Below are 22,634 nucleotides of genomic sequence, written 5' to 3' on the forward strand. Positions count from 1 at the left end.
AGCACACCTCAAGTATTCTATGCAGTTTGGTCACTTTGTTAAGACGGGATAGACTAACACTGGAGCTATAAGGAGAAGAGTCACCAGACTGGTTCACCAGGGTGAGGGGTTTTATCTGACCACAAGCAGCTAGAATGGGCTGATCCTGTATCTGCTGGAGTTGAGAGGAATGAGAGGTGAACATGAGAACATAAAAACTAGGAGCAGGAGGAGGCCATTCAGCCCCCTCAAGCCTATTCCACCCTGTAATACAATCATGGCTGATCTCACCTCAGTCTCAACTCCCACTTTCCTGCCTATAACCCTCCAATCCATTGCTAATTAAAAATCTGTCTGTCCCTTCCTTAAATTTACTCTGTATCCCAGCATCCCCTGCACTCTGGTGGGAGTAAATCCATGTCCCTTTGACAGAAGTAGTTCCTGCCCATCTCTGTTTAAATCTGCCCCCCCCCCCCTTATTCTCAAGCTGTGACCTGTCAATTGAGATTGACCCCACGTGAATAAACATCCTCTCCACGTCTACTGTGTCAATCCCCTTTAGTATCCTGTACACCTCAATTAGATCTCCTCTCATGCTTCTAAATTGCAAAGTGTATAGGCCTAAACAGTTCAATCTTTCTTGATAAAACAACTCCTTCATATCTGACCTGAATGTAGGGAACACTCTCGCAATCTGACAGGAAGTGACAGGGTGGATACTGAGAGACTGTTTCCTCTTGTGAGACAAAATGCAACCACAATTGTAACATGAAGGGTCTCCCACTGAAGGTGGAGTTAAGGAATTTTTCTTTTAGTTTTTGAGGGCCATTAATCCGTGAAACTCTCTTCCCCAGTGAGTAGTGGAGGCTGTGTTACTGAATGTATTCAATACCGGTTTAGACTGAGTTTGGTCAACAAGGCAGTTAAGTGCTGAGGGGGTGGGTGGGACCATGCAGGAAGTGGAGTTGAGGACTCCAGTGGAGTTGATTATTGTGTTGAACAATTTGAATGGGCTGAATGGCCTATTCCAGCTCCTTGGTCGAATGTTCTTCTGGATCCTGGGTCTATCCCCCAATCTCTCCACCATGTCTGCCTAAGTAAACCATTTTCGATGTTTCCTAATCACCCCACTCGGAGATGTTATGATGCACCTTTGGAGCAGGTGGGATTAGAACCCGGCTCTCCTGGCTCAGAGATAGGGACACTCCCACTGCACTGCAAGAAATTGTGACACGTGGTCAGTATTACGGATCCTAAGTACAGTAGATGCCTGGATGGGATAAACATCGATGAGGTGATTCCAGAGTGATCTCCTGGCCTTGTGAACCTTCAGATGAAGCCAGGCGTGGTCTGGAGATGAGGTGCCAGCATGGATTGAGTTGGAAGACTGTTATTCTGACTTTTTTTCCCTCTCTTTTATAATGTATTCCTAAAATCTGCAATGCTGGACTTCTGCTTATAGAGTGATAGAGATGTACAGCACGGAAATAAACCCTTCGGTCCATCTCGTCCATGCTGACCAGTCTAGTTCCACCTGCCAGCACCCGGCCCATATCCCTCCAAATCCTTCCTATTCATATACCCATCCAGATGCCTTTTAAATGTTGCAATTGTACAACCCTCCACCACTTCCTCTGGCAGCTCATTCCATACATGTACCACCTCTTCATGAAAAGGTTGCCCCTTAGGTCTCTTTTATATCTTTCCCCTCTCACCCTAAATCTTTGCCCTCTAGTTCTGGACTCCCCCACCCCAGGAAAAAGACCATGTCTATTTGCCCTATCTATGTCCCTCATGGTTTAATAAACTTCTATAAGGTCACCCCTCAGCCTCCGAGACTCCAGGGAAAACAGCCCCAGCCTATTCAGCCTCTTCCTGTAAATCTTTTCTGAACCCTTTCCAAGTTTCACAGCATCTTTCTGATAGGAAGGAGACCAAAATTGCAGGCAATAGTCCAAAAGTGGCCGAACCAATGTCATGTACAGCCGCACCATGACCTCCCAACTCCTGTACTCAATACTCTGACCAATAAAGGAAAGCATACCAAACACCTTCTTCACTATCCTATCTACCTGTGACTCTACTTTCAAGGAGCTATGAACCTGCACTCCAAGGTCTCTTTGTTCAGCAACACTCCCTAGGACCTTACCATTAAGTGTATAAATCCTGCTAAGATTTGCTTTCCCAAAATGCAGCACCTCGCATTTATCTGAATTAAACTCCATCTGCCACTCCTCAGCCCATTGGCCCATCTGGTCCAGATCCTGTTGTAATCTGAGGTAACCCTCTTCGCTGTCCACTACACCTCTAATTTTGTGTCATCTGCAAACTTATGAACTATATCTCTGTTTTCTGAAAACACATAACTGAAGAAGGTGTACCTTGTACCTAAGATGGCTTGTACACACCTTGGACTGTACAGTTCCCCTGTAACATGATGGTTGTGTTCCTGTGCAACCTGCTTTACAGGATAATTGCGCTTTAGAAACAGTGGCCCCAGTTCGTCAATTGCAATACAGCGAATATATGTTGAGAAACGTGCGTTGTAACAGAATGACTCATTGGAGGACATATGGCAATGAAGCTAATTCTAATGTATGGCATCTCTGAGGTGTGGAAGTGAAGGCTGCACCTTGTCTCCCATTGTGATTGTAGCTCTTTGTTGTGTTTCAGCCTCCCACACAGTCCATGCCCATGGGACCTGGTGGAATGAACCAGCTCCCTCCCGGGCACAGCATGGGCACAGACAGTATGGTTGGTGGAGGTGGAGGAGGGCCCCCGACGTCACACATGCAGAACCAGATGAATGGACAAATACCTGGTGAGTTTCCCCTGTGGTCTCAGATACCTGCTGCCTGGGCTAAGCCACTTCTCAACGCCGCCAACGGGAAGCTGGTATTTGAGGGTTCTGGAACCTGAACTGCTGATAAACCAACAGCCCTGCAGCTTTGATTCAATTCGAGACAGATGTTGGTGCCTGCGTTTGTTTGATATTCAATCTTGGGAAATGATGTCACCAGAATAGCTAACAATTATTGTCCTGGAGCAGAAGAAGAAAGAGGGTTTCAAAAGGGATCTGTTGAGGGGTGGAAGAAGCTGCAAGGGAGTGAGTTGTAGATTGTGTGTTTTCTCATGTGGAGGAAATCTAGAACAAGAGGTCATAGCTTTATGATAAGGGGGGGCAAATTTAAAACCGAGATGGAGAGGAATTACTTCTCTCAAAGAGACTTGAATCTGTGGGATTCACTTCCCCCAGAATGCGGGGGATGCTGGGACACTGAGTAAGTTTTAAGAAGGATACCAATTTTAAATTAGTGAAGGGTTATTGAGAATGGGCAGGAAAGGGGAGTTGAGGCTGACATGAGATTAGCCATGATGGTATTATATGGTAGAACAGGCTTGAGGGGCTGAATGGTCTACTCCTGCTCCTAGGCCTTATATCCTGTTAACTGACTCCCGAAATAGCCCAATAATGTAATCAGTTCAAGGGGCAAAGAGGGATGGGCACCAAATGCTGACTTCACCACCGTGTTCCCATGAATGAATTAAAAAAAAACATACATGTGTTCGCCAAAGAGCCATCCAATGTTTTCCAGCACTTGGGTCATGGAATTGGATGATAAGGGCTGGTATCTCACCAGTGAAATCTTCAATCTGTGACCCCTTTTCCTGTTTGAGCTCACAGCTTATGTCTGTGTACCTTCATACTGTAGCAGGTCAGCAGGCATGAGGGATCTTTAAGGTTATCCCTCCACCTTGTTACTCTGATCTGTTAGCCGTTGCTCGGTGGTTACACAGACTGAGTCATGAAGTTCTGAGTTCAAATCCCACTCCTGGGCCTGAGCACAAAAATCAAGGCTGGCCCTGCAGTGCAGCTTTGTGGGACTGCAGCTTTGTCAGAGATCCTGTCTTTCAGATGAGACATTAAGCTAAGTTTTGGCTGGATGTAAAGCAGTGATTCTTGTTCAAAGAATCATTGAATCGAACATTACAGAAGAAGGCCTTCAGTTCATCAACAGGCAAGAAAACTCTTCTAGATCTATACGAGTCCCACTTTCCCACACTTAACCCATAGCCTTGAATGTTATGACATTTCAAGTGCCCATCCAAGGATGTTTTAAATGTGGTGAGGTTTTCCACCTCAACTACCCTCCCAGACAGAGCATTCCAGACCCCCACCACCCTCTGGGTGAAAAATCATTTCTTCAAATCCCCTCTAAACCTCCTGCCTTTCACCTTAAGATGGTACCCCCTTGTTATTAACTCTTCAACGAAGGGGAACAGATGCTTTCTATCCCCACCCTGTCCATGCCCCTCATAATCTTACACCCCTCTATCAGGTCTCCACCCCCCCCAAACCCTCTTTGCTCCACAGAAAACACCCCAAACATATCCAGCCTCTCTCCATTGCTGAGAGGCTCCATCCCAGGTGACATCCTCTGCACTCCCTCCAGGGTGTTAGTTAAGTCTCAAGCGAAGGTTATGGTGTAGTGGTCATGTTGGCTCAGAACCCAGAACCTTGCGTTAACATTCTGGGGCCATGGATTCCAATCCCACCGTGCCAGATGGTGAAATTTGATTTCAGTTTTAAAAAATCTGGAACTACTGTGAAACCAGTGTGAATAATTCTAAAAACCCATCTGGTTCACTGATGGAAATCTGCCATTCTTACCAGGTCTGGCCTACCTGTGACTGCAGACCCATAGCAATGTGGTTGACTCTTCACTACGTTCTGGACAATTAGGGATGGGCAATAAATGTTGGCCCAAACAGCAATGAATAAATAAAGTCAGTATCACAAGAAGCCGATAAGATGTGGAGCAGATATTGGTCATTCAGCCTAATCAGGTCTCCTTGATAGGGTGGCACGGTGGCTCAGTGGTTAGCACTGCTACCTCACAGCGCCAGAGACCTAGGTTCGATTTCAGCCTCTGGCAACTGTCTGTGTGGAGTTTGTATGTTCTCCCTGTGTCTTCGTGGGTTTCCTCTGAGTGCTCTGGTTTCCTCCCACAATCCAAAAGGTGTGCAGGTTATGTGGATTGGCTGTGCTAAATTGCCCATAGTTTTCAGGGATGTGTAGGCTAGTCATGGGAAATGCAGGGTTACAGGGGTTGGGTGGGATGCTCTTCAGAGAGTCAGTGTGGATTCGATGGTCCGAATGGCCTGCTTCCACACTGTAGTGATTCTACGATTCTATGCTCCTTATCACATGGCTGGTCAAAGGGGATTTTGCTGAGTATTTTTCTTGCATTCCAGCAGACACTTCAGCACTTTAAGATGACCAGAGGTGACAAAAAGCGCTACGTAAATGTAGCTAATAATTAAAAAAATTTTGTCTGATCGCAGTGTCTATGTGGATTTCACTGCAGTTATGGGCAAATGTGTTACTGGGTTGGAGGAACCAGGGGATATCGATAATCTGGTTTCTAAAACGTCTGTTTGTTTCTTCAAATTTGCCAGGCCCAAACCACATGCCAGTGCAAGGGCCAGGCCAACCGAGCATGGCCAATGCCTCAGTTACCATGCCAACCAGTAGCCATGGCTCCATGGGAGGCTACAGTCATTCAGTGCCATCTTCACAGGGAATGCCAGTGCAGAGCCAGATGAATATGAACCCGGGACAATCGATGAGTAACTACGGCCCTCGAACAAACATGAACATGCAGCCGAGCCAAGGTGAGTAACAAATGTGCTCGCCTCCCCACTGAGCAGCAACAACAATCTGTATTTATGTAATGCCTGTAATGTGGCTGACACATGCCAGAGTGTTGTACAGGAACAGTAAATAATGCAAAATTTAACACTGAGCCTGTCATGTGACAGGTGACAGCTTGTTTCAAAGGGGTATTTTTAATGGAAGAGAGAGGGGCAATTCCAGCATTTAAGGTCCAAGCATCTGCTGAAGACATTTCTGTCAGTAGTGAAGCAAACAGGGGATGTCCATGAGATCTAATGCTGGAGAATTGCAGGTATTCTGAAGGGTTTTGGAGCTGGAGGAGGTTGCAGAGTTAGGGAGGGGTGCTGAGGTCTGTTCACATTCCCGAAGGGCAATTGGGAGGCCCACCGCCCGCAAGCTCCCTAGTTGCCCCTTGAAGGTGGAAGGTGAGCTGCCCTCTTGAACCGCTGCAGTCCATGTGCCGTAGGTAGACCCACAATGTCCCTTGAGGTCATTCCAAGATTTTGACCCAGCGACACTGAAGGAACGGTGATATATTTCCAAGTCAGAAGGTTGAGTGGCTTGGAGGAGAAGTTGCAGGCAAAGTACTGGGATTGGCAAGGGGAGGAGGAGAAAGTGAGGACTGCAGATGCTGGAGATCAGAGTCGGAAGTGTGGTGCTGGAAAAGCACAGCAGGTCAGGCAGCATCCGAGGAGCAGGAGAATCGACATTTCGGGCATAACGTTCCTGACGAAAGGCTTATGCTCAAAATGTCGATTCTCCTGCTCCTTCGATGCTGCCTGACCTGCTGTGCTTTTCCAACACCACACTTTTTGACACTAGGCAATGGTCTATGGTATTATCGCTGGAGACTCAGGTAATGTTCTGGGGACCTGGGTTCGAATCCCGCCACTGCAGATGGTGGAACTTGAATTCAATAAATATCTAGTCTGAAGAGTCCAACGACCGTGGGTCCATAGCCAATTGTTGGAAAAACCCATCTGGTTCACAAATGTCCTTCAGGGAAAGAAGCTGCCATCCTTACCTGGTCTGGCCTGCATGTGACTCCAGATCCACAGTGATGTGGTTGACTCTTAACTTAGGGATGGACAATAGATGCTGGCCTGGCTGGTGATGCTCTCATTCTGTAAATGAATATTTTTTTAAAAGTGTGTAAATAGCCCGAAGAGGAATCTAGGATAATTGCAGAGTGTGAGCTGAGGAGGGAAATGGAGAGCACCCTTGCCTCTGAATCTAACGGCTGATATTTGAGCTCAGTCCTCTCTGGTGATGTCCCGCTGCACGTTTGGCAATGCGCTGGCTGGTGTTACTGTTCAAGTGGGGGGGGTTAAATTAATGCCGCATTTGCCACCTTGGAATGAGTGTAAGAGACCCCTCTGGTGCTGTATAGATGGTGTTGGGGTGAACCGGATACAGTATAAAACAGCAGGAAGCGCTGAAAATGGTCAGCGAGTCTGGCAGGCGGTAGTGGCCTGGTGGTATGATTGCTAGACTATTAATCCAGACACTCAGGCAATGCATGTAGCTTTGCTCGCTGAGCTGGAAGGTTCATTTCCAGACGTTTCGTCACCCTCCTCGGTAACATCTTCAGTGGGCCTCTGGGCGAAGCTGAAGTTGTTTCCTAGAAGGGTGACGAAACGTCTGGAAATGAACCATCCAGCTCAGCGAGCAAACCTACATCTAGAACCTCCACCTGAGCTACAAATCTTCTCAAACCTCACCCAGGCAATACTGTGGGGACCTGGGTTCGAATCCTGGCATAGAGGTCGGTCTGGAGTCACATGTAGGCCGGACTGGTTAAGAATGGAGGATTTCTTTCCCTAAAGGAAATTAGTGACCCAGGTGAGTTTTCACAATGATTGATAGTTCGTGGTGACCGTCCCTGAGACAGATTTCCACTCCAGATGTTTACTTATTGCATTTGAGTTCCATATGTGTTTGAATCTATCGCCAGAGCAGTGGCTTGGACCTTTCCTCTCCTCCGTGTCCTTCTGGGTTGTATCGTTCTGTCCAAAGAATGAATTCTTCCTCCTTTTGCTTTTGGACTGGGCACTGCGTATCAATTCCAGGGTCCCAGATTCTTGAGGGGTTTTAATGGGGGAAGTCAGTAGCCCCTGTTTACATTGGCTAGATTTCACAAAACCTGCAAAAAAAATACAAATTCAAGGGAGATGGAGTAGGACCTTAATTATTGTCTCTGAGTAACGAGCGAGGACCTGATAGAGGTGTGTACAATTATGAGAGGCATGGACTGAGTGGAGAGCAAGCAGCTGCCCCCCCCCTTGGTGGAAGGTTCAGTAATGGGGGGGGAGGTGGCAGTTTGTCTGCTGCCTTCTGTGTGGTTGGGATTGTGAGGCATGGCGAACACTTTCATTGATAGTGGTATATCTTTCAGGCCCCATGATGCACCAACAAGCATCTGCCTCGCAGTACAATATGCCCCAGGGGGCGAGCCAACATTACCCCAACCAGCCGCCCATGTCCATGATGAATCCAGTGAACCAGGCAAACCACATGATGGGCCAGAGACAGATGCCTCCGTACAGACCAGCTCAGCAAGGTGGGTGCATCACAAAACATGGCCACAGCAACATACGGGGTAGGGGGCGAACTGTTCCTGCCCTCCATCTGTTGCAATAGATAGGTGTGTGTCTGTCTGTGTTGGTGTCTGTCTGTGTTGGTGTCTGTCTGTGTTGGTGTCTGTCTGTGTTGGTGTCTGTCTGTGTGGGTGTCTGTCTGTGTGGGTGTCTGTCTGTGTGGGTGTCTGTGGGTGGGTGTGTGTGTCTGTCTGTCTGTGTGGGTGTGTTGTTCCAGTAATTAATGGGACACCATGGGTCTTCAAATCCCAAAGGTCATTAACTCCCAGGGGTCAGGTTTGCGTTTGTGGGTGCAGGTATTGACCACTTTTTGAAAGTTCCCTTTCTGTCCCTTCACTCTTATATTTTCACTAACTGAAAGAAAGCCAAAGAGGATTCTCGCTTTTACGAAAAAGGCGAAATTTTTGCCATATAAATTAATGCTCCTTCACTTTATGCCATTTCGGCTTACAAAAGGTTTTGTAGCAACTCTCTACTTTTGGATAGCAGGGGAAACCTGTATCAGGTTAGTGCAGGCACAATGGGCCGAGTGGCATTCTTTGGCCCAGAAGCAGTTTTGTGGGGCAGGTGTCGATGCAGTCACAATAATTTGTGTCAAATCTTGTTGATGAAGGAGCCACTTTCTTCGATAACCACTTCACTTGTGGCATTGCTGAGTGCCTCCCAGTCTGTCGCAGTCATTAATCATCACCTTGTGGGGCCGTTTAAATAATGGAAAATGTGGCACATGTTGTTTGCCAGTGCTGGCCTCTACAATGCTTAAGCAGGTGTGCTGAATGACACACTGTTCATGTCATGTGCAAATGTTTCTGAACTTTTCCACCCCTTCTCTTGCTCTCCAGCCACCCCCACTGTGTGAATGGTAAGTTCTAGTTTAGTTTTGATTTTTTTATTTCAAAAATAAACTTTATTCATAAAATATTTTGATGGTCTGTACAACTGGACATGCCATACATACGTAAACATTCCATTTCTTTGCATAAAAAGAATTTATCATTTGTACATTCAGGTCTGTACGTTTATCAATCATATATCCGTATATTTAGCTGAGACGTCAGTGGATCCCAAATGACTGGGTGGGCCCCCTGTTCTTAGGCAGGCAGACATTACACTGTGGTCTTTGCCCACCGCGCCTTGGCTGCAGCTGCCCCAAGCTTCAATGCGTCCCTCAACGCATAGTCCTGGACCTTGGAATGTGCCAGTCTGCAACACCTCAGTCGGGGTCAACTCTTTAAGCTGGAAGATCAACAGGTTTCAGACCGCACAGAGAGCGTCTTTCACCGAGTTTACGATCCTCCAGGCACAGTTGATGTTCGTCTCGGTGTGCGTCCCGGGGAACAGGCCGTAGAGCACGGAGTCTCGTGTCAAAGCGCTGCTCGGGATGAACCTCGACAAACACCACTGCATTCTTCTGCATAGGCACATTCCAGAAGGAGGTGTGTGACAGTCTCGTCCTCCTCGCAGCCACTTCGAGGGCAGCGTGCGGTGCGGCGGCTGAGAGTCCAGCGTGCATAAAGGATCTCACAGGCAGAGCCCTTCTCACCACCAGCCAAGCCATGTCTTGGTGCTTGTTGGAAAGTTCTGGTGATGAGGCATTCTGCCAAATGGCTTTGACAGTCTGGTCAGGGAACCGCTCGATAGGATCCGCCCTCTCCTTTTCCCAAAGGCTCTCAAGGACACTACGTGCTGACCACTTCCTGATGGACTTGTGGTCAAAGGTGTTTTTCTTCATAAACTTCTCCACGAAGGACAGGCGATACGGAACGGTCCAACTACTCGGAGCGTTCCGCGGCAGCGAGGCCAGGACCATCCTTCGCAACACCGGGGACAGGGAGAACCTCAGTACGTAGTGACACTTGGTGTTTGCGTACCGGGGATCCACGCACAGCTTGATGCAGCCACACACAAAGGTGGCCATCAGGGTGAGGGTGGCATTGGGTGTGTTTTTTTTTTCCCCATTGCCCAGATCTTTGTACAGCGAGTCCCTTCGGCCCCGGTCCATCTTTGATCTCCATATAAACTGGAAGATGGCCCGGGTGACTGCAGCGGCACAGGTTCTGGGAATAGGCCAGACCTGTGCCACGTATAATAGCAATGACAGTGCCTCACACCTGATGACCAGGTTTTTTCCCGCGATGGAGAGCGACCGTAGCTTCCGTCTGCCCAGTTTCTGCCTCACTTTGCTGATACGCACCTCCCAAGACTTGGCGCACGCCCCAGGCCCCCCCGAACCAAATACCCAGCACCTTCAGGTGGTCGGTCCTGATGGTGAAGGGGATCGCGGATTGGTCGGCCCAGTTCCAGAAGAGCATGGCCTCACTCTTGCCTCTATTTATCTTGGCCCCCGAGGCCCATTCGACCTGGTCACATATGCACATGAGTCTGTGCACGGACAGCGGATCCAAGCAGAAAACGGTGACGTCATCCATGTACAGGGAGGCCTTGACCTGCAGGCCCCCGCTGCCAGGAAGTCACCCCTCTCGGGCTCGCATCCTTCCTGATGGACTTGGCAAATGGCTCTATACAGCACACAAACAAGGCAGGAGAGAGGGGGCAGCCCTGCCTGACTCCAGATCTGTCTGGGAAGCTATCTGATTCCCACCCATTGATTGAGACTGCACTGACAATGTTGGTGTAGAGCAGTCTGATCCAATTGCAGATTCCCTCCCCAAAGCCCATTTTGGAGAGAACATCTCTCATATACCTGTGTGATATCCTGTCAAAGGCTTTCTCCTGGTCCAGGCTGATCAGGCAGGTGTCCACCCCCCTGTCCTGCATGTAGGCGATCATATCCCTGAGGAGTGCGAGACTCTCAGTGATATTCCTGCCCGGTACAGCACAAGTTTGGTCAGGGTGAATCACCAATCCCAGAGCAGACCTGACCCGGTTGGCGATAACCTTTGACAAAATTTTGTAATCCGCATTCAACAGTGAGATTGGTCTCCAATTTTTGAGTTCCTCCCTCTCCCCCTTCCGCTTGTAGATGAGGGTGATGATGCCTTTCCTCATGGATTCACTCATGGTACCTGCCCGAAGCATACTGACATACACCTCCAGCAGGTCCTGGCCAATCAAGTCCCACAGAGCGGAATAGAGCTCGACCGGTAAGCCGTCGCTTCCGGGAGTTTTATTCTTTTCGAAGGATTCGAGGGCCTTGGTCAGCTCGTCCAGAGATAGCGGCTGGTCCAGCCTCTCCCGTGTTCTGTCGTCTAAGACCTCCGTGATAGAGGACAGGAACGACTGGGAGGCCGTGCTGTCGGTCGGCTTCGCGTCATACAGACTGGCATAGAAGGATTTACTGATCCTCATGACGTCAGCCTGAGATGACGTTATCAAGCCATCTTCTTCCTTCAGACTGCTGAGCACGGAGCTCTCTTTGTGCACCGTCTGGAAGAAGAAACGTGAGCACGTCTCGTCCTGCTCCATCGAGCAGACCCTGGACCGGAAGATTATCTTGGAGGCCTCCGAGGCAAAGAGCGAGGCTTGCTGGCCCTTCACCACCTTGATGTCCGCCATGACATCGATCCCCATCATCTGCAGCAGGAGCAGGTTCTGCATACTTTCCTGGAGCTGGGACTGTTTTCCCCGCCTCTCTCTCGCCTCCTAAACACCTTTGAGGATGAAGAACCTCTTGATGTTCCCTTTTACTGTTTCCCACCAGTCCGCTGGAGACTCGGAGGGGCTTCACGGTTCTCCAACCTGCGTAGTCCCTCTTGAGCTCCTCAATGTTTCCCCGGGGTCAACAGCTTTGTGTTCAGTTTCCACGTTCCCTTACCAGCCCGCTGCTCGTCCTGTAGGTGACAGTCGGCCAGCAGGAGGCAGTGGTCAGAGAAGAACACCGGCTTGACGTCGATGGATCTGACCGAGAGCGTTCGGGACACAAACAGGTAATCAATCCTTGAGCGGATAGACCCGTCTGCCCGTGACCAGGTGTATCTACGCTGCGCTCCATCTGCAGGGGCGCTGAAGACGTCGTGCAGCTTGGCATTTTTGACCGTTTCCATCAGGGCTCTGGATGTGGCGTCCAGTTTACTGTTTTCCCCCCCCCCCCCCCCAGCCAGATCGTCCATCTGCATCAATGATACAGTTGAAGTCTCCGGCCAGAATGACCGGCCTGGATGTAGCCAGCAACAGTGGAAGCTGCTTCAGGATGGCCAACCGTTCCCTCTTACCCACTGGGGCGTACACATTAATCAGTCTCAATGGAGCATTCCTGTACATGACGTCTGCGACGAGGAGGTGCCTGCCCACCACCTCCTTAACCTCGGAGATGGTGAAGTTGCCTCCTCGCAACAGGGATACCCAGGTTGGAGGTGCGGCTATCGTTGCCCCCCGACCAAACTGACAGCTCATGGGTCCACGAGTTGGACCATCTCCTGTAGCTGCTGAGGTGCGGTATCCCACACTCGTGCAGAAACAGGAAGTTGACTTTAACGTTGGCCAGGAAGGCCATCGTAGAAACACATCGCGTAGCCGATTTGATGCTACGCACATTGATGCTGGCAATTCTTATCCCAATTTTAACAGTTTACGAGGTTACCAGTGTCCAGGCTGGTCTTGCCTCTCTGGGGTAGCTGTGTGCATCCCCGTGGTGACGGCAAACTGCTGGACCCTCCCAGGGCTGAGGAAGCTGTCCAGCTCCAAGCTGGGGCCATTTCCCCGCTCTGGTGTCTTCGGGTCGGGCCCAGGGTCCGCATAGTCCAGTTCTCCATCTGACAGCGGGGATCAGAGGGATCGTCTTTTCCTGCTTGGGCGGGGCTGCCCTCCTCTTTCCCCGCGGCGCTCTGTCTCTTTCCCCGCGGCGCTCTGTCTCTTCCTCTGGTGACGACCCTCCTTGTGCCCTTCCTCACTGTCGGAAGAGCTGCCTGTATCCTCGTCGTGTAGGTGTCACTTCCCCCTTCGCTGGGTGGCTTTGGGAGGTTTCCTCTTCCTGCTTTTGACAGTAATCCAATCCTCTGCTTCCTTTGGTCCCTTCTCTTCCATTTCCTCCGTCTGTCTTGAAGGAGCTTGGATCGGCTGCTGCACCTCCCCGCTGTCTGCCATCTACTCCGCTACAGCCTGCCCTTCCTTCTGGGTGCCTCTAGACAGCGTTCCCGCGCTGTTTTGTGGTACCTTGCTGGTCTTAGGCGGTCCACGGCTCGTGCTGCCACCTCCGGCCATCTGTGCGTAGGTGGCGGCCCCTCGTCTTGGGCAGGCCGTGTACATGTGGCCCGCCTCTCCGCACAGATTACAGTTCTTGGCCTCTTTACATTCCTTGGTCGGGTGGCCTTCCTGCTTGCAGTTTCGGCAGAAGGCCACCTTACAATCCGCCGCCATGTGGCCTGACCTCCCGCAGGTTTGGCACACTTTCGGCTGCCCTGCGTACATCAGGTAACCTCTGCTTCCTCCGATGGCAAAGCTGGAGGATGTTCCCACTGGCATCGACCCTCAGGGTTACCCTGACCTGTCGTTTGCTGGTCCAGATCCCGAAAGGATCGACCACATCGGTACTCTCTCCCTCGACCTGGACGTATCTTCTCAGGAAGGTCAGGACATCCGCTGCTGGGACGTGGGGGTTGTACATCTGGATTGTTACAACCTTAATCCTCTGCGCAGGAAGCACACACGACGGGACCGCCGACAAGATGGAGAACAGAGGTTCCCCTTCCTTCTCCTTGAAGACCTTCAGGAGCTGCTCGCAATTCTTCACGCTCCTGAAGGTCACATCGAAATAGCCTGCCCCAGGGAAATCCTGCAGGCAGTACACGTCCGCTTTTTTTTTATTTCAAAAATATACTTTATTCATAAAATGCTTTGATGGTCTGTACAACTGGACATGCCATACATATGTAAACATTCCATTTGTTTGCATACCAAAAACAGAGTGATCATTCCTATTTACAGGTCTGTACGATTACATTTTTAGCTGAGACGTCAGCAGAGCCCAAATGACTGCGCGGGCCCCCTGTTCTTCTTTAGGCAAGCAGACGTTACACGGTGATCTTTCCCCACCGCGCCTTGGCGGCAGCTGTCCCAAGCTTCAGCGCGTCCCTCAACACGTAGTCCTGGACCTTGGAGTGTGCCAGTCTGCAGCACTCAGTCGGGGTCAACTCCTTCAGCTGGAAGATCAACAGGTTTCGGACCGCCCAGAGAGCGTCCTTCACCGAGTTGATGATCCTCCAGGCACAGTTGATGTTCGTCTCGGTGTGCGTCCCGGGGAACAGGCCGTAGAGCACGGAGTCCCGCGTCACGGCGCTGCTCGGGACGAACCTCGACAAACACCACTGCATTCCTCTCCAGACTTCCTCTGCATAGGCACATTCCAGAAGGAGGTGTGTGACAGTCTCGTCCCCCCCGCAGCCGCTTCGAGGGCAGTGTGCGGTGCGGCTGAGAGTCCGGGCGTGCATAAAGGATCTCACAGGCAGAGCCCTTCTCACCACCAGCCAAGCCTTGTCTTGGTGCTTGTTGGAAAGTTCTGGTGATGAGGCATTCTGCCAAACGGCTTTGACAGTCTGCTCAGGGAACCGCTTGATAGGATCGGCCCTCTCCTATTCCCGAAGGCTCTCAAGGACACTATGTGCTGACCACTTCCTGATGGACTTGTGGTCAAAGGTGTTTTTCTTCATAAACTTCTCCACGAAGGACAGGTGATACGGAACGGTCCAACTACTCGGAGCGTTCCACGGCAGCGAGGCCAGGCCCATCCTTCGCAACACCGGGGACAGGGAGAACCTCAGTACGTAGTGACACTTGGTGTTTGCGTACCGGGGATCCACGCACAGCTTGATGCAGCCACACACAAAGGTGGCCATCAGGGTGAGGGTGGCATTGGGTGTATTTTTTCCCCCATTGCCCAGATCTTTGTACAGCGAGTCCCTTCGGACCCGGTCCATCTTTGACCTCCATATAAACTGGAAGATGGCCCGGGTGACTGCAGTGGCACAGGTTCTAGGAATAGGCCAGACCTGTGCCACGTATAATAGCAATGACAGTGCCTCACACCTGATGACCAGGTTTTTTCCCGCGATGGAGAGTGACCGTAGCTTCCATCTGCCCAGTTTCTGCCTCACTTTGCTGATACGCTCCTCCCAAGACTTGGCGCACGCCCCAGCCCCTCCGAACCAAATACCCAGCACCTTCAGGTGGTCGGTCCTGATGGTGAAGGGGATCGCGGATTGGTCGGCCCAGTTCCCGAAGAGCATGGCCTCGCTCTTGCCTCGGTTTACCTTGGCCCCCGAGGCCCGTTCGAACTGGTCACATGTGCACATGAGTCTGCGCACGGACAGCGGATCCGAGCAGAAAACGGTGACGTCATCTATGTATCTTGACCTGCAGGCCCCCGCTGCCAGGAATAGTCACCCCTCTCAGGCTCGCATCCTTCCTGATGGACTCAACAAATGGCTCTATGCAGCACACAAACAAGGCAGGAGAGAGAGGGCATCCCTGCCTGACTCCAGATCTGACTGGGAAGCTATCTGATTCCCACCCATTGATTGAGACTGCACTGACAATGTTGGTGTAGAGCAGTCTGATCCAATTGCAGATTCCCTCCCCAAAGCCCATTTTGGAGAGAACATCTCTCATATACTGTGTGATATCCTGTCAAAGGCTTTCTCCTGGTCCAGGCTGATCAGGCAGGTGTCCAACCCTCTGTCCTGCACGTAGGCGATCGTATCCCTGAGGAGTGCGAGACTCTCAGCGATCTTCCTGCCCGGTACAGCACAGGTTTGGTCAGGGTGAATCACCGACCCCAGAGCAGACCTGACCCGGTTGGCGATTACCTTTGACAGAATTTTGTAATCCGCATTCAACAGTGAGATTGGTCTCCAATTTTTGAGCTCCTCCCTCTCCCCCTTCCGCTTGTAGATGAGGGTTTTGATGCCTTTCCTCATGGATTCACTCATGGTAACTGCCCGAAGCATACTGACATACACCTCCAGCAGGTCCTGGCCAATCGAGTCCCACAGAGCGGAATAGAGCTCGACCGGTAAGCCGTCGTTTCCGGGAGTTTTATTCTTTTCGAAGGACTCTAGGGCCTTGGTTAGCTCATCCAGAGATAGTGGCTGGTCCAGCCTCTCCCGTGTTCTGTCGTCTAAGACCTCCGTGATAGAGGACAGGAACGACTGGGAGGCCGTGCTGTCGGTCGGCTTCGCGTCATACAGACTGGCGTAGAAGGATGTACTGATCCTCATGACGTCAGCCTGAGATGACGTTATCAAGCCATCTTCTTCCTTCAGGCTGCTGAGCATGGAGCTCTCTTTGTGCACCTTCTGGAAGAAGAAACGTGAGCACGTCTCGTCCTGCTCCATCGAGCGGACCCTGGACCGGAAGATTATCTTGGAGGCCTCCGAGGCAAAGAGCGAGGCTTGCTGGCCCTTCACCTCCTTGAGGTCCTCCGTGACATCGACCCCCATCATCTGCAGCAGGAGCAGGTTCTGCATACTTTCCTGGAGCTGGGACAGTTTTCCCCGCCTCTCTCTTACCTCCTGAACACCTTTTGAGGATGAAGAACCTCTTAATGTTCCCTTTTACTGTTTCCCACCAGTCCGCTGGGGACTCGGAGGGGCTTCACGGTTCTCCAACCTGCGTAGTCCCTCTTGAGCTTCTCAATGTCCGCTGCTTCAAACCTGCAGCACTCCAACAAAATCATCTTCACGAACACTGTCCGATCGACCAGTGTGTGCTCCTCCACCTTCTTCACAGTCACCCTGACTGTGTTGCGAATGCCCTGGCCAGGGCTGCGAGCGGCTGCTGCAGCCATAGCTCTGAGGTTGGCTGGTACCTGAATTGGCGTTAGGCCGAAGCCAGCATGAAGATCCACCAAGAGCAGGTCAGCACAACCAAACGATCCTCCAACGTCCAATCACGATCCAGTGATGATCTCCAGCAGCTCCAACGTCTCCCAACACGATCCCCGTGGTTTCTCCCCCGCCAGCACACGTCTGCTGCGTCGCATCTGCAGCCCTCGAGCAGAATCTCTTCCTCTGGTCCTCAGGAACTACACATTGTTCTAAGCCAAAAGGCCAAGAAGTTTATTTTTGTCTGTTGGTGCTGATAATTATTTGAGAAGGGTAACTGGGGAACAGGCAGAGAATGCTGGCCCAATAAGTGACACACACATCTCCTGACCAGCTTTTATTTACTTATTGTTTTATTTGAGAAAAATAACCAGCGTGGATGTCGGAGTATATGTCAAGTCTCAAGTGCTTGCGCAGAAAGATTGTCTGTCTGTGAAGATTAACAATTTGTAAGAAAGTGATTTGCATGCGGATCATCTTTTTATTCAGATGCAAATCCTGCATAAAGTCAAAAATCACATGACTGTGCTTCTTTTGGAGCACTGCTCTGAAAGCTTGTGATTTCAAATAAACCTGTTGGACTATAACCTGGTGTCATGTGACTTCTGTCCTTATCCACTCCAGTCCAACACCGGCATATACAGACGGGTGACCCCATGTGTGCTTTTACTTGCCGCCTTTATGGTATCTGTAAGTGATTTGTCTTGTCACTGAGAAAGTCAGGAGACTGTGTTTTCTGGATATCCAGGGATCATTAGAAACAGAGAAACTAGGAGCAGTTGTGGGCCATTCAGCCCTTCGAGCCTGCTCCACCATTCAGTATGATCGTGGCTGATCCTCTATCTCAACGACAAATTCCTGTTTTTCTCACCATTCCCTTTGTTGTCTTTTGTAACCGAAAAATATGTCAATCTCTTTCCGGAATGTATTCAGTGACTTGGCCTCCCCAGCCTCCAGAATTCCACAGAGTCCCTCCTGTCTGAGGGAAGAAATATTTTCCCCTCTGAGTCCTAAATGGTTTACCCCGTATCCTGAGACTGTGTCCCCGGGTCTAGACTCCCCCACCCAGGGGGGAAACACCCTCCATGTATCTAGTCTGTCCAGCCTTGCGAGAATTTTGCACATTTCAATCAGATCCCCCTCTCATCCTTCTATACTCGAGCGAATACAGGGCCCAGTCAAACTAATCTCTCCTCATCTGACGGTGCTGTCCTTCCCAGTATCAGCCTTGTGACCCTTTGTTGCACACCCTCTACAGCAAGTCTACCTTCTCAGTCCTCGTCCATGAATCCCAAAAAGCTACGCTCAGTGGATAGTGGGCAAGGTAAATGGAATGTTGGTCTTTACTTCAAAGAGAATAGAGCATAAAGGTAGGGAGATTTTGCTAAGACTATACAAGGCACTAATCAGACATCAGCTGGAATAATGTGAACAGTACTCTGCCCCTTGACTAAGGAAAGATGGACATTGGAGACAGTCCAGAGAAGGCTCACTCGGCCGATCCCGGGTATGGAGAGACTGTCTTATGAGGAGAGGTTGAGTAAGTTGGGCCTGGAATTCAAATGAATGAGAGGTGACCTTATTGAAACAAAAGATTCAATAGGACTTCATAAGAAAGATTGTTTCCCCTTGTGGGGGAGTCTAGGACCAATGGGTCTCATCGCAGGATAAGGAGTCCCCATTCTAAGACAGAGATGAGGAGGAATTTCTTCTCTCCGAGGAGAGTGAACCTGTGGAATTCTTTACCACAGAGGGCTGTCGAAGCTGGGTCATTGAGTATATTCAAGGCTGAGACATAGATTTTTAATCAGGAAGGGGAATCAAGGGTTGGGGGGTGAAAGGCAGGAAAGTGGAGTTGAGGATTATCAGACCAGCCATGATCTCATTGAATGGGGAGCAGACTCAATGGGCTGAATGGCCTGCTTCTGCTCCTGTGTCTTATGGAGACCTGGGTAGTTGGCTATTTATATTCTGTTGAATGTTTGCCAGTTGTGTGCTCAGAAATCCGAGGGTGTTTTTAATCAGCTCAAAATATCTTTGTATATATTTCTCTTCCTGAAATGAAAATACCAAACACAAAAGGCTGCAGTTCACGTCAGACTGTCCCTGTCTTCTTTTAGGTCCTCTCCAGCAATACGCAGGGCAGGAGGATTACTACAATGACCAGTTCAATCATGGACAGGGGACCCCAGAGAGCATGAACCAGCAGTATTATCCTGATGGTAATATATACCTATCACCTCCTTGTTCTTGCTGCGTTCTGTTGCATACGTGCAGGTAACTCTCATTCTCACTGTTCTTCACGTGTTCTGTACAGCTATATCAGTGGTAGATCACTCCCAGCTGGGCGGAGGGTAGGGTGTGTGTGTCTGGCTTATTGGATACAGCTATGTGGATTGTCACAGCAAAGAGACAGATTCAGTCTGAACTTTCTCCACTTCATCTCGCACTGTCAGGATATCTTTGACAGTTCTTTATCCATGGGTCTTATCCAGTCCATCCCTCCCTCCGGGCGACAGTGAGGACTGCAGATGCTGGAGTTCAGAGTCGAGGGTGTGGTGCTGGAAAAGCACAGCCGGTCAGGGAGCATCCGAGGAGCAGGAGAATCGATGTTTTGGGTATAAACTCTTCGTCAGGAAATGCTTATGCCCAAAACGTTGATTCTCCTGCTCCTTGGATGTTGCCAGACCTGCTGTGAGTTTCCAGCACCACACTCTTGACTACCCTTCCCTCAGTCTAATCGTTCTCCGTCTCGTGTTCAGGCAAATGTGTCTTCACCAGCCAGGTCCCCAATCAAGGGGCACCCCTCCATCGTTGGAATCTACCTCTGTTTAATTATCCCAAAGCTCGAAGACCTTCTTTCCAAGGGGAACTTCGAAATTCCAGTCCTGGGGTTATCCCAACAAACCGCATCAAGGTCTTGTCTTCCTGGGGCAAGTGAGCCCCTTTTAGAAGTCAACTCTCCCTTTCTAAGCTTTCCCACTTTATGACCAGGGCAAGTGCCTAATGAAGGTTTTCCGAGTTAGTTAGTATTCTGGGTTAGCAAGCTAATGACTAGCTGTGTTTTTGTCCGAGGCTGCTGGATTGTGGTGAATGATGGAATAAACAGGGTTTTTAGCTGGCTGGAGAGTCAGTCACCACAGGAAATGGATTGTAGATAAATTGACAAAAGACCAAGAGGGAGGAGTGAGAATCTTCCCGCACAGATTTGTTGTATAGTCCTAGAAACATAGAAACTAGGATCAGGAGCATGCCATTCGGCCCTTCGGACCTGCTCCATCATTCAATATGTTCGTAACTGATCATGCAATCCCAGTATCCCATTTTCCCACTTTCCCTCCATATCCCTTGATCCCTTTAGCCACAAGGGTGATGTCCAGCTCCCTCTTGAATCTATAATGAGCTGGCCCCACCAGCTTCCTGCGGGAGAGAATTCCACAGATTCACAACTCTGAGTGAAGAAATTCTTCCTCATTTCAGTCCTGAATGACTTACCCATTATTCTTGGACTGTGACCCCTGAAGTAAGGAGACTAAAAGTATACACAGTGGTCTCAGTGCACCAGTTCTCTGGAGAGTTCTATCAGGACCTTACTACTTTATGTTCCATCTCCCTTTTAGTGACAGCCAACATACCGTTAGCTTTCATCATTACTTGCTGCAGTTGTCCGTTGCATTTACGTTCCAGGACACATTGACCTTTTGTGATTCATGTACCCAGATCTCTCTCTTATCACTGGCTTTTGCAATCTCTATCTCCACTTTAGGAGAATACACCTTTTCTATTCTTTGTGCCAAAGTGGAAAAGTTCATATTTACCCAGTTTATACTCAGCCTGCCAAGTTTCCGCCCACTCCCTTTACCTTTGGGGATTTGGGTCCATACATTAAAAGAAAAAATGTCTGAGCAAAGAGCAAGGGGAGCGTGACAAGTTGTACAATTAGCACAAAGAGCAGTGGAGTGAATGGCCTGTATCTGTGCTGCCATTTTAATAGACCACATCTCACTGTCTTCCCTCAGATATTGTTAAAATTCAACATGCCTTGGTTTTCCCTAACTATATGATCACAGGTTCAAGATTGTCATTTAATGAAACATAAAATGTTGAAGGAACAGTTGCTAACAATTAGAGAGTCAAATTTCACCAAGTTTATGTCACAAATAGACAGGGTGGTTAAGAAGGCATTTGGCACGCTTGCCTTCATTGCTTAGTCCTTTGAGTATAGGATCAGAGCATCCTTTTGAGGTTGTGTAGGACATTGGTGAGGCATCTCTGGAATACTGTGTCCAGTTCTGGTCATCCTGCTATAGAAAGGATGTTATGAAGTTAGAGAGGGTCCAAAAGAGGTTTACCAGGAAGTTGCCGGGTTTGGCAGTTTGAGTTATAAAGAAACTCTCGGGCTTTTTTTCACTGGAGTGTAGGAGGTTGACCGGTGACCTCATAGAGGTTAATAAAATCATGAGGGGATTAGACAGGGTTAATGGTAGGTGTCTTTTCCTTGGATGGGGGATTTCAAGGCTTTTTAAGGTGAAAAGAGAGTGATTTAAAAATTACATGAGGGGCAAATGTTTTGCACAGAGGGTGGTTTGTGTACAAAATGAACTTCCTGAGGAAGTGGTGGTTGCGGGTGCAGTTACAGCATTCAAAAGACATTTTGGATAGAGACGCGAACAGGAAAGGTTTAGAGGGATACGGGCCAGGAGCGGGCAGGTGGGACTAGTTTAGTTTGGGATTATGTTAGGCACGGACTGATTGGACCAAACTGTTTCTGTGCTGGCCGACTCTGTGTGTTGTGCTATGAAATACTGTTATCAGATGTGCAGTTATTTCCTCAATGCGGTTGCTGTGTTAGCTTGAATGAGATGTTTTAACTGAAGCAACAATCCTGCTGCTGTTGCTGCTTAATGTCAAAGACACTCCTAGCATAATGACGTTGCAGGTTGGAATTACCTTGCATTTCAGCAGTCTTCATACCACACTTGGGCAACATGCAAGGTGAGGGATGGCCAGTGGCTTCCAATAAGAACATTTTCCATCTTCAATTGTTCGCTTCACAGAATGAATTAGGAGCGGGGGTGGGGTGTGTTTGCGCAGGAGGCAGTAAACTTTGAATTTCAATCTCACCCACCTCTTCAACTCCAAGATAATTGAAAAAAATTGCAGAGGGAAAATAGAACGATTTTAACAGCAGCTGCAACAGGTTTCTCTCTAATTGTGTGGAATTTATTTCCCATCTGCCTTGAGATTATGCTTTATGCAAGAGTTTGGAAACCCTGTCTAAAGCCACCTTAGTCTCCCATCGAATTTGTTGAACATAGAAATAAGTAGGCCATTCAGCCCATTGCACCTACCCCATTATTCAATACATTTGAGGCTGATCAATCACTGGCTATTACCCATCTCCTCTCCATAACCATGTACCCCATTGGTAGTCAGAAATCAATCAACCTCATAGAATCCCTACAGTGTGGAAACAGGCCATTTGGCCCAACAGGTCCACACTGACCCTCTGATGAGTAACCCGTCCAGACCCATTCCCCGAATCTATTATTCTATCTTTACCCCTAACTAATCCACCTAACCTTCACATCCCTGAACACTACA

General features: G+C 49.4%; 1 protein-coding gene across 9 annotated transcripts in view; it reads left to right on the forward strand.

Moving 5' to 3' along the window:
- Nucleotides 1-22,634, forward strand: part of ss18 (SS18 subunit of BAF chromatin remodeling complex) — an 80,173-nt gene that overhangs the window by 24,523 nt on the left and 33,016 nt on the right. For 8 of the 9 annotated variants that reach the window (XR_006311341.2, XM_087986740.1, XM_087986738.1 and 5 more), the window contains 4 exons: nt 2,653-2,800; nt 5,440-5,655; nt 8,052-8,216; nt 19,151-19,252. Coding sequence is in view for 8 of the 9 variants with exons in the window: in XM_087986740.1 (XP_087842866.1) it covers nt 2,653-2,800; nt 5,440-5,655; nt 8,052-8,216; nt 19,151-19,252 (631 nt within the window). In the remaining variant the exon portion in view is untranslated. The remainder of the gene's footprint in view (nt 1-2,652; nt 2,801-5,439; nt 5,656-8,051; nt 8,217-19,150; nt 19,253-22,634) is intronic. The other variant, XM_043687621.2, reaches the window with a different exon arrangement.

Source organism: Chiloscyllium plagiosum, unplaced genomic scaffold (assembly GCF_037043375.1).
Source record: "Chiloscyllium plagiosum isolate Xiang-an unplaced genomic scaffold, Cpla_swu_hap1 HiC_scaffold_4, whole genome shotgun sequence".
Classification (NCBI taxonomy): domain Eukaryota; kingdom Metazoa; phylum Chordata; class Chondrichthyes; order Orectolobiformes; family Hemiscylliidae; genus Chiloscyllium; species Chiloscyllium plagiosum.